The sequence below is a fragment of the Ovis canadensis genome, chromosome 6 (assembly GCF_042477335.2).
Source record: "Ovis canadensis isolate MfBH-ARS-UI-01 breed Bighorn chromosome 6, ARS-UI_OviCan_v2, whole genome shotgun sequence".
In the NCBI taxonomy this organism is placed as follows: Eukaryota; Metazoa; Chordata; class Mammalia; order Artiodactyla; family Bovidae; genus Ovis; species Ovis canadensis.
This window is the reverse complement of record NC_091250.1, coordinates 76,892,037-76,906,703: the sequence shown is the minus strand read 5'-3', so window position 1 is coordinate 76,906,703 and position 14,667 is coordinate 76,892,037. Positions and strand designations below refer to the sequence as shown.

The 14,667-nt window shown below is 42.2% G+C and overlaps 1 protein-coding gene across 33 annotated transcripts in view; it reads right to left on the bottom strand.

Annotated features, from left to right (window-relative positions):
- LIMCH1 (LIM and calponin homology domains 1) overlaps positions 1-14,667 on the bottom strand; it is a 353,514-nt gene that overhangs the window by 46,276 nt on the left and 292,571 nt on the right. For 27 of the 33 annotated variants that reach the window (XM_069593986.1, XM_069593988.1, XM_069593987.1 and 24 more), the window contains 5 exons: positions 12,542-12,577; positions 7,432-7,558; positions 5,771-5,928; positions 5,155-5,563; positions 531-749 (listed from right to left, as the gene is read on the bottom strand). In XM_069593986.1, coding sequence (XP_069450087.1) covers positions 531-749; positions 5,155-5,563; positions 5,771-5,928; positions 7,432-7,558; positions 12,542-12,577 — 949 coding nt within the window. The remainder of the gene's footprint in view (positions 1-530; positions 750-5,154; positions 5,564-5,770; positions 5,929-7,431; positions 7,559-12,541; positions 12,578-14,667) is intronic. The other 6 variants (XM_069594011.1, XM_069594012.1, XM_069594013.1 and 3 more) reach the window with 1 other exon arrangement.

The following is a 14,667-nucleotide window of genomic DNA, read 5'->3' as shown; positions in this document are numbered from 1 at the left end:
AGGCAAGGATACTGGAATGGGTTACTATTTCCTTCCCCGGGGAATCTTCCTGACCCAGGGATCGAACCTGCATCTCCTGCATTAGCAGGCGGATTCTTTACCACTTGAATCATACTGGAGGGGAGCCCTAAACTGGTATGTCCTGTGTCCTTATAAAAAGGGGTAAATCTGGACACAGACAACATGCAGGGAGAGTGTCACGCGAACACGAAGGCAGAGATGGCGGTGGTACATCTCCAGGGCAAAGAATGGCAGAGACTGCCAGCAGACGCCAGGATCAGACTCTCCCTCACAGACACCAGAAGGAATCCACCTCGACAACACCTTGACTTTGGACTTCCAGCCAGCAGGACTATGCTACAACTAGGAGTACCATGCATTGTGTAGGCCACTTAGTTTGTGATACTTCGTTATGGCAGCCCTAGCAAATGAATATACTCACCTAGAAAGAAATGATCATGATCAGGACGTACTTATTTTTTTAAAAAATAAATTATTTCAAAAAGGGGGGAAAAAAGTTTGCTTCTTACTGTCAGCTCTTGGGGAAGAGAACTTGGCTTTTTTATGTTGATCTCAATGCTGTTGCTGTCTTGTTTCAGCTCCACGGGGGACCCATGCACTCTGGCCACACCTTCAAACATCTGGGATTTGGTCAACGAGGGGGCAAGTGCCACCGTGGGACACTCTCTTTCCTTCTCCTCCTCATCACCATGAGTTGTCTCTCCATTCATGGTGACTTTCCCATCTACCTGTAAAAACCAGAATGAACAAGAACATGCTATTCTCCAGGGAAAGATGATAACAAAATAACATGTTCAGAATCATCTTTAATCATTAGCATTTAACAATCACAGTCCAACAAAGAGTAAGTTCTCATATATGTTTCCGTCAGTCTAGAAAGCAGGGCTCCCTTAAATGCCATCTTTGAGGGCTTCTTTAAAAGGTGGTTTGGTTTCTTTAAAAGGTGGTCTGCCTTCTCAGGTCACTTCATGTTAGATTACATTTCATGCTCAACTTACTGGGGGTCTGCTTTTATTTTGTAGTATAGAAAATCAAGGGATCTTAGGTACAAATAAATGACGCATATTTGGGTTCCAGTAATTTTTCATGTAAGCTCTGTGACTGCTATTTCACAATTTTGAGATCTTTTCTTCCTAATAAACATATAAACTAGGTGGAGCTCATCTTAGATCAGGAATATTTCACAGGTTATTCTGTTATGGTTGAGGGCAATGAATACTTTTTGCAAGCAATCACAGAGGGCAGGGAACCTGGTGCGTTACTATGTTACTATGTTACAGTAAATTCCTGTGTGCATGTGTGCGTGCATGCTCAGTCACTTGTCACGTCTGACTCTTTGTGACCCCATGGACTGTAGCCCACCAGGGCTACATGGGAATTCTCCAGGCAAGAATACTGGAGTGGGTTGCCATACCCTCCTCCAGGGGATCTTCCAGCCCAGGGATCGAACCCTCATCTCCTGCACTGCAGTTGGGTTCCTTACCCAGAGCCACCTGGGGAGCCCCACAGGAAATTCCTATTTCTAGTTAATTTGACCATCTCAGTATTTTCAAGAAAAAGAGGCCATGCACATTAAAATATCTTTGTTTTGCCCCCATGTCTAGGGCCGGTGGTGGGAGCAAGAAAGAAGGAGTGAGGGTGGTTAGTCTGACTTATTGAAGGTACCTGGAAATCTCTTTCAAGTCTGACAGTATATAGAGCGGTCATGAGAGGAAGCCCTGCAGTGAGGCAACCTGAGTTCTGGCTTCACCACTTAACAGCCATGTAATCTGCAACCTCAGTTTCCTCCTTTCTATGATAATCAGTCAGTTCAGTTCAGTTCAGTCGCTCAGTCGTGTCCAACACTGCGACCCCATGAATAGCAGCATGCCAGGCCTCCCTGTCCATCACCAACTCCCAGAGTTCACTCAAACTCATGTCCATCGAGTCGGTGATGCCATCCAGCCATCTCATCCTCTGTCGTCCCTTTCTCCTCCTGCCCCCAATCCCTCCCAGCATCAGAGTCTTTTCCAATGAGTCAACTCTTTGCATGAGGTGGCCAAAGTACTAGAGTTTCAGCTTTAGCATCATTCCTCCCAAAGAAAATCCAGGGCTGATCTCCTTTAGAATGGACTGGTTGGATCTCCTTGCAGTCCAAGGGACTCTCAAGAGTCTTCTCCAACACCACAGTTCAAAAGCATCAATTCTTCGGTGCTCAGCTTTCTTAATAGTATCTCCTTAATGATGCTATTATGGTATCATTTATGTATTAATATATGCACAGAACTTAGAACAGTATCTGGCATATTTATGTATATAAATGTTAGCTATTCTTATTACTAAGCCTTCTAAAATCTTTTAAAAAGAATAGAAGGGCAGATACTAGTTATAGATTATTTACCTTAAGTCAGTGTTTTGTCTATTGTCTGTGATCCATAAAATTTAAATCACAACTGAGCACACACACATAAAGATAACTGAAATGGAGTTTAACAATTAATATTTACCTTTTTATATGTGATGCACTATACTGTTTTTAAACATTATATTGTAATATATATATTTTATAATATATAATAATGTTTATTATTAATATATAAATAATATATAATAATGTTCATTATTAATATAAATATTAATTATCTAATTATATCTATTAATATATCTGATAATGTTTTTTTAAAAAAGAATGCTGATTCCAAACCACTAACTTGATTTCATAACCTAGCAATAGATGGCAACTCTCAGTTTGAAAACACTGCCTTAAACCATTTTATTGCTACTTCATTTTATTGACACTTCTTTTACTCTTAAATCTGTTGTGCTAAGAAACTGAGCCTGTATTCCCTGCCTCCCATGCCCACCTTCTCCCCACAAGAAAATGCACATGCACACACACACGCACACACACCTTAGCTCCAGTTCTGGTGTTACCTGGTAACAACTGTCCTTTGCATGCTACCTGTGACCAGGAGTGAGCTCACCCATTCGATGGTGGGGATGTGAACAGGGCTGACAGCCATCAGGACCTACGATGAGTTGAGGGCTCATTGGTGAGCTCCAGCTCTAAAAGGATCTCTATCCAAGTCCCTCATTCTACCTCCCCTGAAGCCTCTACACTGTCTTGCCACAATGGTAGGAACTGGGTTTTCTCAGGGTCTTGCCATGAAGTCATCTATCCTAATTCTTCTGTTTAAACAATCACATTGTACTGTTTATATAAAGGAAAGGAAATGGACATCTAGACTAACAGATCACATTCCTTGGATACCAAGTTAAATGCATGTATTCCCTGTCCCTGTTCTGGGCCACCTCAATATCAAACCAACCTTTACGAGAAGCTATCAGACATTTGATAGTCGTGAGCCCAGGGTGAAGGAGAGCTGCTACGGTACTTAGGCAGCCTGCTGAGCACATGTGATTGCATGTGTATCTGTGTGTGCACCAGTCTGCATGATAAGGATCTCATCTTCTCAGGAAAAATTCATGTGTTTATTCAACAGACACTTGCTGAGTGCCTAGGCACAGACACCAGCCTCTTAGGATAAAGCTGTGAACACACACACAGTGGTTGCCCTTGGAGGGATAAACATCTCAATCCAACCTAGATGAGATGGAAAGGACAGTTTTCTTTCATTTGATCAAGGCCTAGGACACAGATTTTAAAGATACATTCAGAGTTAAGCTAAGAAAGATGCTAAGAAAGTTAGAAATATGGCTCGGTTCCCTCTGAAACTCAATAGGAAGATACACACACAGTGCTCAGTTAGTTTAGCTTAGCAAACTTTCTTTACAGTCACATGTCTGTGTCTGCCACTGATGAATTCCACCTCTCTCTTCTATTATGAACCCATGCGGGATGCAGGGACAAGGGAAACTGACTTTTCTTTGTTATCAACCTTGCTTGAGACGAAGGATGAGTACTTCCTCCTGATGCAAGGAAAAATACTAGGATTTGAGGAAGAAAAAAGATGTTTGGCTGCTATAGGTTCTTTGGTTCTGGAACACTATTTTACACATTCATTGGCACCTCCCCCACCACCTCCAAAATAACATAGATTCTTCCCACCTAAAATTAAAAAAAAAATTTTCTCATTTGAATACCAAGTATATCCCATGTATTTCTTATATTACCATTGTTTTTTCCCAGTGGTAGCATCTTTTCTGGAGAAGGCGATGGCACCCCACTCCAGTACTCTTGCCTGGAAAGTCCCATGGACAGAGGAGCCTGGTAGGCTGCAGTCCATGGGGTCTCAAAGAGTTGGACACGACTGAGCAACTTCACTTTCACTTTTGACTTTCATGCATTGGAGAAGGAAATGGCAACCCACTCCAGTGTTCTTGCCTGGAGAACCCCAGGGACAGCGGAGTCTGGTGGGCTGCCGTCTATGGGGTCTCACAGAGTCAGACATGACTGAAGTGACGCAGCAGCAGCAGCAGCAGCAGCAGCAGCAGCAGCATCTTTTCGGTTATGATGTCAGAGGTATATACAGAGGTAACTGTATATACCTCTATTTACACTAAAGGTCATTAAAAGTTTGTTTTGAGGCATTTTCAATACCCCCAGATAAATGGAGATACCTAGGGTGCTACTAAATTGGGGTTTGTTACCATTGCTATGGAGATATCATACCATCATGCATGCATGCGTGTTCAGTCGCTCAGCATATCAAACCATGAAATAGACCTTGCTCATGGAGGTGACTCACCCACCAATCTCATTCAAGCCCATCAGTATTAAAAATAGGAATTGAGAAGAATCCTAAGTTATTTGATGGCTCAGATGGTAAAGTGTCTGCCTACAATGTGGAAGACCTGGGTTCAATCCCTGAGTCGAAAAGATCCTCTGGAGAAGGAAATGGCAACCCACTCCAGTACTCTTGCCTGGAAAATCCCATGGATGGAAGAGCATGATAGGCTACAGTCCATGGGGTTGCAAAGAGTCAGACATGACTGTAAAACTTCACTTAAGAGAAGAATCATCAATCCCTGAATTATTTGCAAACCAAATCTCAGAGACACATAAACTTCATAACTGTACATGTTAATGCATTTGCTTTTGTTTGATAAAAACAACCACATCTTCCTGAGATAAGATGCTTCTTTTCCCCAGGGAGTTCAGTTTTGGTTCTACCCTTAAAGGACTCATCCTACCTTGAAGGTCTTCAGAACCTCTTGAGAGTTTTTGGGCTGGGAGTAAGGCTTGGGCGTCAGCATAGGCACTGCTTTGGGAGAGACAGTTTTGCTCGGAGACCCACTGCCTGCTGACATGCTGGCATCCAGAATGCTGGGACGAGCGATGGTGGTTTCCACAGTGGCAGTGAACTTGGGTGGAGGCAGTGACTGTTGCCGCAGATATTTCATAGGGTTGGGGTCACTGAGGAAGGGGGATAAGTTTGGCTCTGTTGAATGGCTTCTTTCCAGGATTTTTGGCATCTCCAAGCGTTCAAGAACAGCTTCACTGATGGTGAATCTCTCGATGTACTGCTGAAGGATACCCTCTGCCTCCTCCTGGGTCCGTGCATTCTTGTATGCTTCATGCAGCTCCCTTTCTCTTCGCTCTCTAAAGGGTAGACATGGGAGGGGAAGCAAGAACAGAGTCAACAGTCACAGGAACTGCAAAGAGGACCTTGGTAGGACCCAGAGTAGAGCTGAGGAGACCAAACAGGGTGTGCAATATTAGTGTCAGAGCCTTTGTGATGACTGACAATTTTTAGAAAAAGCACATCTAACTAATACTGTACATTAAACAACAACAGAAAGAACCCACTTTTCTTGGACGATTTCTCTGTAGGTTTTTATGCTTTTCCTTCGTTCCCTTGTCCCATCCTCTCCAGCCAGCAGCTTCTCCATTTTTTTCCTTTCTTCCTCTTTTCTGATTAAGTCCTGAGAAGCACTTCTTCTACGGCTCTTCCAACGAGCCAGGTCCTATGGGGAAGGGGGAGGGAGACAGAACACTCTTCTTCAGATTTGCACGTAATTCCATTTCTACATCTAAGGGTTTAGTGCATGCTGACTGTGGGCCAGGCTAAGACATTCCTCTACAATCCAGTTTAAGTTTGGTTGGAACAAGAATATCTTGAAGGCAGGAAACCTTCAGATATTCTACATTATCCAGAGCAGGGCAGCACATTTGGTAAAACGTGGTAATGTAAAATTTGCTATTGTATCCTGTGTCAGTGGCCACATGTTAAAGTATTGTCTCACAGGATATTGTAAGAAACTTCATTTCTTGCTATTTATGACCTCGGCATTGTGAATGGACTCGCTGACAATAGAATGGTAGGAATTTACCACAGACCTACACAAATTCCCTCAGGGAAGAAAGAAAAAGCAGAAAAACAATTGGTTTTGGGGTCTCGTAGAACCAATAGTTCTGTATGTCCTAAGTCATCTGATCATGTCCTAAGTCATCTGATCCTTATGACACCCTCACCACAAATCCTATGGGTAATTAGAGCCTAATGAGAAAGAGTTAGGATTCTGGAGTTAAACAGGTAGGCATGTGGCTATGGGAAAGAATCCCAGCTCCATCTCTTCCATGCTTTGGAATCTCAAGCATGCTTCTTAGTCTCTCTGTACCTCAGTTTCCTCATCTCCAAAACAGAAATGATAATGATACCTACTCTTGCATGCTTGTTGTGAGGGTGAAATGAGGTACTGCACATCAGGTGGCAGGCACATAGTAAGTGCTTCATATCTCATAGACGTAATCGTTACCACAATTTATCGACTTTGGGAAAGTTCACCAGTTGACTAAAGGTAGAGTCAAATCTGCAGTGACTGCCTCAAAGCGCTCTGTGAGGATGAGATGAAATAGTCCACTCTCTCTCGTTTCATACTGATCTTCAAGTTCCTTTCCGCCCTAGCTCTCTGCTTTCAGCTCACAGACAATCCCAAGGCCCCCATTAGGCCCTGGAGCCATCCTCGATCTCTTATTCACTAGCTGTGTGGCTCTGGACAAGTTAATTCACTGCTTTGGGACTCCTCTGTTGGACTGAGGACAGTAACATCTACAGTTCCTAGCATACTGAGTTACTGAGAGGGTTCAAGAACGATTAACTGCAAGGCATTCAGAACAGTGCCTGTTACTGGCATGCTTTCAATGTTGGCAGTTATCATTGTTGTCATCATCATTATCAATTCCAAATATACAAACTCAGAAGACAGTGCATCCTTGATTTGGCATCCCATGCTAGTTGCCTCCCGCCCGCTCCCCTCTGCTTTCTGGCCAAACTTCAGCAAACTTTCCTTAATTCCCACATGGGCAGTATTCACTGTTTGAAGTCTTTTCCGGGCACGCCTTTCTTCTGCATGGCTTTCCAGCCCGAGGCTCCCACCCAATCTGATTCTGATTCTCTGCTCCAAAGTGCCTCTTGCCCAGCGGGCAGCGCTGTCTCTCCACTGCCCAGCCGTGGCCCCAGCACTCACATCCTGCCATTTGTCATCCTCTTCCCGCAGCTGGCTGTTTATCAGTTGCAGCTGCTCCTGGCGGGCCCTGCTGTGTGGCTGCACCGCGGCCTCCTCCTCACACCGCATGTCAAACATACTCGTGCTCCTGCGTGTGGAGAGAGCAGAGAACGAGCGGACAGAGATGAGCACCCCTCCTGCCTCTGCGCACTTGGGGCGTCCCGCCGCGTGGGGGCGCTACCGCGTATGGAAAACAGTCCCTTTCCCTCCGCAGCCTAAGGCAGCCACGGGGTCTGCAATCTGTTTCTCCCTCAGCCGGCAGCAGCGGGCATGCTAGGAGCCTCAGCTCTTCTTTTGAAGCAGAAGCCAAAATGTGACCATCTTTGTGTTCAGTGATGGCTGAATTGGTCAATTAATTTTACATGTTGGGGCCTAGATATGTTTAAACTAAGAGGCTTGAAAAGGTATTTGAAACTCTGAACTGGTCTCATTTATTAGTATTAGAAAATAAAATTAAGAGCATTAACATGTATAACTTGGAGAGAATTTGTGGGGAAGGAGGATGGCGTCCCCTGAAGTGAAAATTTAATTGCAGTAAATGCTTCTTTGTGTAGGGCTGGCTTAAATGCTTTCTTCATTAACAGGCAATTTCTCCATACAGCCTCAATCTAAGGCGCCACTTTTTCATGTCATATTTTCAGAATTTTGGATGCATTCAACAACTATGCACAAATGATACATATGTTTGTTGTGGTTTATTTCTATGTCCTGTAAAACTGTAAATCTGTAGTATGTTGATGGCATCTTGAAATCAAGAAAATAAGGTATTTTATGGTAAGGTTAAGGGCAAAATATAAAAATCAGTGTATACTTTATATCCTAAAATTCTCACAATGGTTTCACTTTATTTCTGACAGATACCTCTGCATATACTCTTTTAAAAGCAGAAGGATTTGGAAAGCAAATTTTAAGAACCTTTAGGCAGTTCATATAACTGATATATTCTGTAGGAGCTTATTAATTGTTGGGTAAGACCATACGGCCTTTTCTGCAATGCTTATTATAGACCTTTGTTACAGGGAAAGCTGAAGCAGCAAGATGAAAATAGAAATAAAAACCAAATCAAAATCTTCTTCTTTTTTTTTTTTTCCTCTCAAAGAAATCACTAGCTCTGGGACCAAGTGGGTTATAAAGCACCCAACAAGTGGAGGGCCCTTTAGGAACAGAGACTGTGACAGTCCATTTTTGAAGCCAGCCTAACACAAAGAAAAAGAAGAGCCATGCACCAAGACACTAACTAATTCCAGACATCATCAGTGATGTCCAAAATAGTTATCCCCATGGCCAGACAAAGCACAGCAGCAGCATCGCTGGATGCCAGGGGTTCCTTAGCAGGCGGCTCTCTGGAAGGAGAAGACAATCCCAAAGCAATGGCTGCCCATGTTCATTTCAGTCTGCTCAAATACGAATGTATGAGAGCCTCTCCCCTCTCTTTAGATGTTGGACAATTTGAGTCTGTGAGAACTGTGTGGAAAGAGAGTGAAAACTGAAGACTGTACTTGAATCTGTTTCTGATCATCCGGCTGCGTAGGACTTTCTTTGATCCAAGGCTTCTATTTGCACGGGTATGACACACTACTGTGTGGAGCTGTTCACAAATCCAGGGCACGGTGTTGCTTGTGTCTTCCTGGAAGATAAACTGTAGTCCTCGAAAGAGAGGAGGGACTGTGATTTGTCACCTATTTGATGCTGCTTATTAATGTGGTTTAAGGAAAATTTAGGAATTTGCAGAGTTAGGTAGAGAAGTCTAATCCATTGTTTTTAAACTTCATGGATCATAATGCCTCAAACAACTCTTCCAGAAAGGGACCCGAACTCATCCCATCTTCCTTTCAGAGTTAATAAAAAACTTAACTCTAAATGCATCAGATTCAGCCTGTTTCTCTTTCAAGGCAATTTATAGGCTTTGTGAAGGTCTTAGAAGACATAAGCCCCTCTCAGTTGGGACTCTATTGTAATCTACTAAATAGCTGGCAGATTATGGGAGAAAAAGGAAGTCCTTTCCTTCAACTTTGCCATCTGTAATTTTTAAAGGGCAGAATTTTGGTTTAGGTCACACTGATGGCCATAGGGCAGTCTTCTTCTGGGACCCCACTAAGAGAACGGCAGGCTTCTTCAGGATTTGAGAACTGTTTACCTCACTTAATTGGCATGGAGAGGGTGGGAGCAAGGCCTTGAGAACTGCCTTCTTCTGTCCCAGGTTCCTATTTCTGTTTCTACCATGAAGTTCTAACTACCACAGCCCCAATGTGGCCAAAAGCTGGTTAATGAAATAAAAAGAGAAACTCTTGTCTGCCTTCTCCTATACCAGGAAGTTTTTTTTTTTTTTTTCTGGTTAGAGATTTTTTTTTTTCTTTAAAAAGCAACACCAGCAAAAGAGAAATAATAAAACTATGAGCAATACCGTTAAGCCATTTCAAAAAAGGAAGCAAGCTGAGGACTGATAATAGTAGACAGAAAATGAGCTGAGTCACCATTCAGAAAATGTTCAGAGATTGGACTCATTCAGAGATTGGACTCAGCCTTCAAAATGAAGAAGTGCATGTCGAGGGATGAGGTGGGGGACCCTGGTGGTGCTAGTGGTAAAGAACCTGCCTGCCAATGCAAGAGACATAAGAGATGTGGGTTCAATCCCTGGGTTGGGAAGATTCCCTGGAGGAGGGCATGGCAACCCACTCCAGAATTCTTGCCTGGAAAATTCCATGGACAGAAGAGCCTGGTAGGCTATAGTCCATAGAGTCGCAAAGAGTTGGACACGACTGAAGCGATTTAATAGAGCACAGCACATCAGGGGACCCTGGAGAAGTTTAGGTTCCACAACATAAACAGGATTTGCACCAAACCTATGCTTCTCAGCACAACAGGCCATGCTTGTGGGCTGTTGGGAACAGAGCCCCTGGCTCTGTAGAGCCCAGGAGTCTCTCCCTGCAGTGGGTTGGCATTTCTTAGGGTCAGGATTAAAGAGCCTCCAGAGGAGCCTGGAAATTGTTTCTGGACCAAGTCTAAGGTAAGGGAATTAAGAGCAAAATGGCTCTCACAGTTTCCAGGCTCCATGGTGGGGACCATTGGGAGAGGAGGTATGTGGAAGTGAAGAGAAGGGCAAGAAGGTGAAACTAAATCCATGGAAACATTCTTGGCTTGCCAGGAGGCGGAAATTTCTGTTTGCCTGTGTGGTAGGTCTGCCCCTGACCCGCATTCTCCTTAAAGGGCACATCTTTTTTTGATTGGGCTGCATTTTAAGAATGTGTCAATTATGAATAAATAGAGCCTGTGCCAATAGTGGTCTGTAAAGTTTCTGAAAAAGGGAGATAGTGAGGAAAAAAATGAAACATACTATAAATTTCTATTAAAATAAACTCCTGACATAATTTTTTTTCTTACCCACTTGATCACTTGATTTCATATAAATTATGTCTATTCCAAGAAGGAAATTCAGCCCTTTAGATGTTTCCAAATAAGACCTCTGGAAAAGAAGCTCTTATACACTTCCTGGATCACAAGCTGCTTTTTTTTTTCTTGGTAAATTTAGAGGAGTCTGCACCCCCACTTGATTTAAAAAATCATTTACTTTTCCTGTGGGTGAGGTTTCATATTTAGGTACAGGCAGCATTCAAAAGCTCTTTAATATAGCTCCTTTTCTTTCAGCTTTCAGGGTTTTTGAGAGATCTGTATTAGGCAAATTGCACAGCAGCTTTGCAATGATGAAGAGTAAATCCATTCTATCAAAATGTTTTTGCTAACCAAATCAAAGTAGTGTTTTGCCTATCAATCTTATATAATCCTCCTTTCAGTGAATGTTAAATACTGCCACTGTAGATTTTAAAAGCAATAACCAGGGCTCAGTTTTATAGACTACTTAACTCCACGCAGCCTGTCAAGCTCCGGCTGAATTTAGTTCTGAGACATGAATGTTCCGTGTGTCAGGCCACAAAGCAATCATACATCACACATCGGAAACTGATCTCCTTGGCACTCGAGTCAGACTGCTTAGAGCTGAAAGTACAGACTAAGCTGACATCTTGAACACAAACATGGAAAAGAAGCACAATTCAAATACAGTAGATGTGTGGCCTGACTGCAGTTACTGGTGGAAATGATATTTGTTCTACACTGTTACTTGGAATCCTCACTCAGTGACTTGAAACTATGGCTCAGGCCCGGAAGACAGGCAGGGAGAATGTTGGGGTTCACTCTTAGAATGGCCTAGACTCCCACAAGGCCACATAACACCTCTCCCAGAGGACAGACATCAGGCCACTGGTGTTGCAGTGAGATATTGATCATGTTTCTTAAACCTGAGCCAGCTAGCCTTCTGCAAAGAAAACTTCTGATTTGGCTATCAGTTTCAGAATGCTCTGCCTATGGGGAATCTGTTTTTGAAATGGAGTCAATGAGGTCACAGATGGGAGAGAGTAGATTTATCTCCAATTCAGATGTGAGGCTGGGGATGGATGGGCAATGCATCTCTGGGAGGAGCAGAGACCAAGGAGAGGCAACCCAAGTCATGTTGCACATCCTGACCCCTGGCTGTGCCATGGAACATGAATGAAACCCCAGCGTTTTGGGCTCAGGCATCCCACAGTTTATATGACTCCAACCTGGGAGGAACTTGGGCTTCTGAATCTATCATTAGTGGTTTAGAATTTATTTTCTTAGCTTAAAAAAAAATGTGCCTTTGAGAATGACTGCTGCACGGCTAAGCCTTCACATATCAGGGATTCAATGCAAAGCGCAGAAGAGCCTTTTAACAATTCCATGGTTCAGAAGAGGTTCCAACTTCCAAACCCTAACAAGAACAACTTTCACATGCCCCATCTATGAAAAGCAAATGTTAAGTTTTAAGCAGCAGCTGCGTATTAGAATCATGCTTAAGTGGCCTTTTCAGTCATCTCTCCTGCACAGAACATATGTTTTGCATTCCAATTTCAAGGGCTTCTCTGAGGCTGCAGAGAAGAGTCAGTTAGCTCTTCAGTCCAGTGTTACATTAACTGCATTTCAATTAGTGGTGAGTACTGGAAGCATGCAGTTTAGGCTATAATTAATGTATTCCTATGAATACAAAACAACTTACTCTGCGTCGTCAGACACAGGAGTTCTCGGTCCGTATCTATAAGACCAAATCCAAAATTAGAGGATTGGCAAGACAGAAGGTTAACACTGTAACCAAGCTGGAAATAAAAACTACAAGTGAAATGTATATGTGCCAAACCTTTTTTGCTGATCATACTGGAAGAGAAGTGTTATTATACAATTAGCAATATTCACCAATGGCTAAAAATGAAAGCAAAGTCTTGACACTTCTGAAGAATGCGAAATTTGTAGGAAAACCCAAAGAGGAAATAAAAATACCTCTCCACGTTACCCACAAAGAAAGGAATCGTTTCAATATAAACACAAAAAGGCTTAGGTGCAACCCACAATGTTTAGAGAAGACAGCTTTGGAAAAACCAAATGTGTATTACAGTCACTCACAAACGGTTGAACTGGTTTTTGCCTTTCTGTGTAGAGTAATGGGCTGTAATGGACACCCAGCATAGAAGCACACGCTTACTGACCCTTTCCCTGATGTGTTAATGCATTTGCACAAATAACATCAAAGAGTGTTTCTGAAGGTTTCTGAAAGCAAACCAGAACTCCAACCAGAACCCCAATCAGTGCCTTCCGCATGCATTTGACAAAAACCACAATTCCTAGAAAACTGGCAGCCTTAATCAAAACCAGACGTGGATGATATTCCATAACGTGAAAAAGCAAAGTGGTTTTTTTTTTTTAACAATCTTTTATATTCTTCTATTTAGAGCTACAAAGTTGCACCTTCTTTAATATGAGCATTTTAAGTTTTAATGCATCTGATAAAACAAAGAAAAAGGTCAAATTAGAAAAAAACTAGAATATTACAAGGGCATATTTAAGCACATTTAAAAAAAGTAGCTCCCACAAGTGACTATTTCTGGAAAGGGGAATTTTAAGAGAAGGTTTTTACCTATGCCCTGAAAGGCAATTTATTCATGCATTCTGATGGTGAACAAAGACTTATTTGAGCAAAGAAAAAAAATGCCAGGCTTGCAGTCCAAAAAATTAAATTTGGGGGTTTTCAGCAAAAACTACCTGATCCTATGTTCATAACAATGTAGGGAGAAGGGAGTAATTTCTAAAGACCTCTTCCTATGATCTTAGAGAAAAAAATCCCAAACACACTGGTATACACACACAGACACCCTTCTCTCTGATGCCTTTATTACCCTGTAACAGTATAAATTCATTAATAACTATTTTCACACACAGTGAGGGCAACCATACCAGTGAAAGAGTTTCAGTTGAAATGGCCAAAAGCAAGAAAAGGAAAGCATTTGTGGATGTTTTTCTTCTGGAAGTAAGACCCATTTTCTGTTTCTCTGGGGGATAGTTTTAGAAGGTGCTAAAGTTTGACTTAATACATTCAGTTTTCCAAAACCATCTCCACATGGAGGCAGATGAATTCCTTCACATCAAGAAAGAGTACATGAACAGTGTAAATTCCACCCAGAATTAACAGTGTTAATTCTGAAGCCTGGATAAATGTTTCCCAGTTCACTAGTAGGCCTACTGGGATAGACATTTGAATATAGTGTTTTCTAAATTATCTATGGAAATAAGCAGAGAAGTTATTCCTAATGGATGGTTAATCTAGAAATGTTCAATTGATAGTTGGTGTTTTTGTGTTGATTTGAATATTTTAATTAATGTTTTACTGAAGTAAACTATGCATACAGAAAGTGCACAGACCACACACACACACACACACACCTTGATGAATCTTCACAAACCACAGATCCGCATTGAGCTTTGTGCTGTGTAAATAGAATCGTATGGTAGGTACTCTTCTGAGTCTGGCTTCCTTATTAGCACATTTCATTTATGAGGTTCAGCTGTGTTGTTGCATGCAGGATGTATTAGAATTTAAGTTGCTTCTACACAAAATACTCAGCAGCATTTCATGGAGACCTCTGCCAACAAATGTTGATTAACCCTGCAATGCAAGGTCCACGAGAGTCGGGACTTTTCTTTGGGGGTTCCCTGAATAGTGACCAGACCAGGCCCTCCATAAGTATTTACTAAATCCTTATTGGATACTCAGGAAATTGAAAAGAATAGTGCAGTCTCTGAAGATACCTTTCATTTATCTGTTTACTATATACTTATGGCTTTAAGACACTT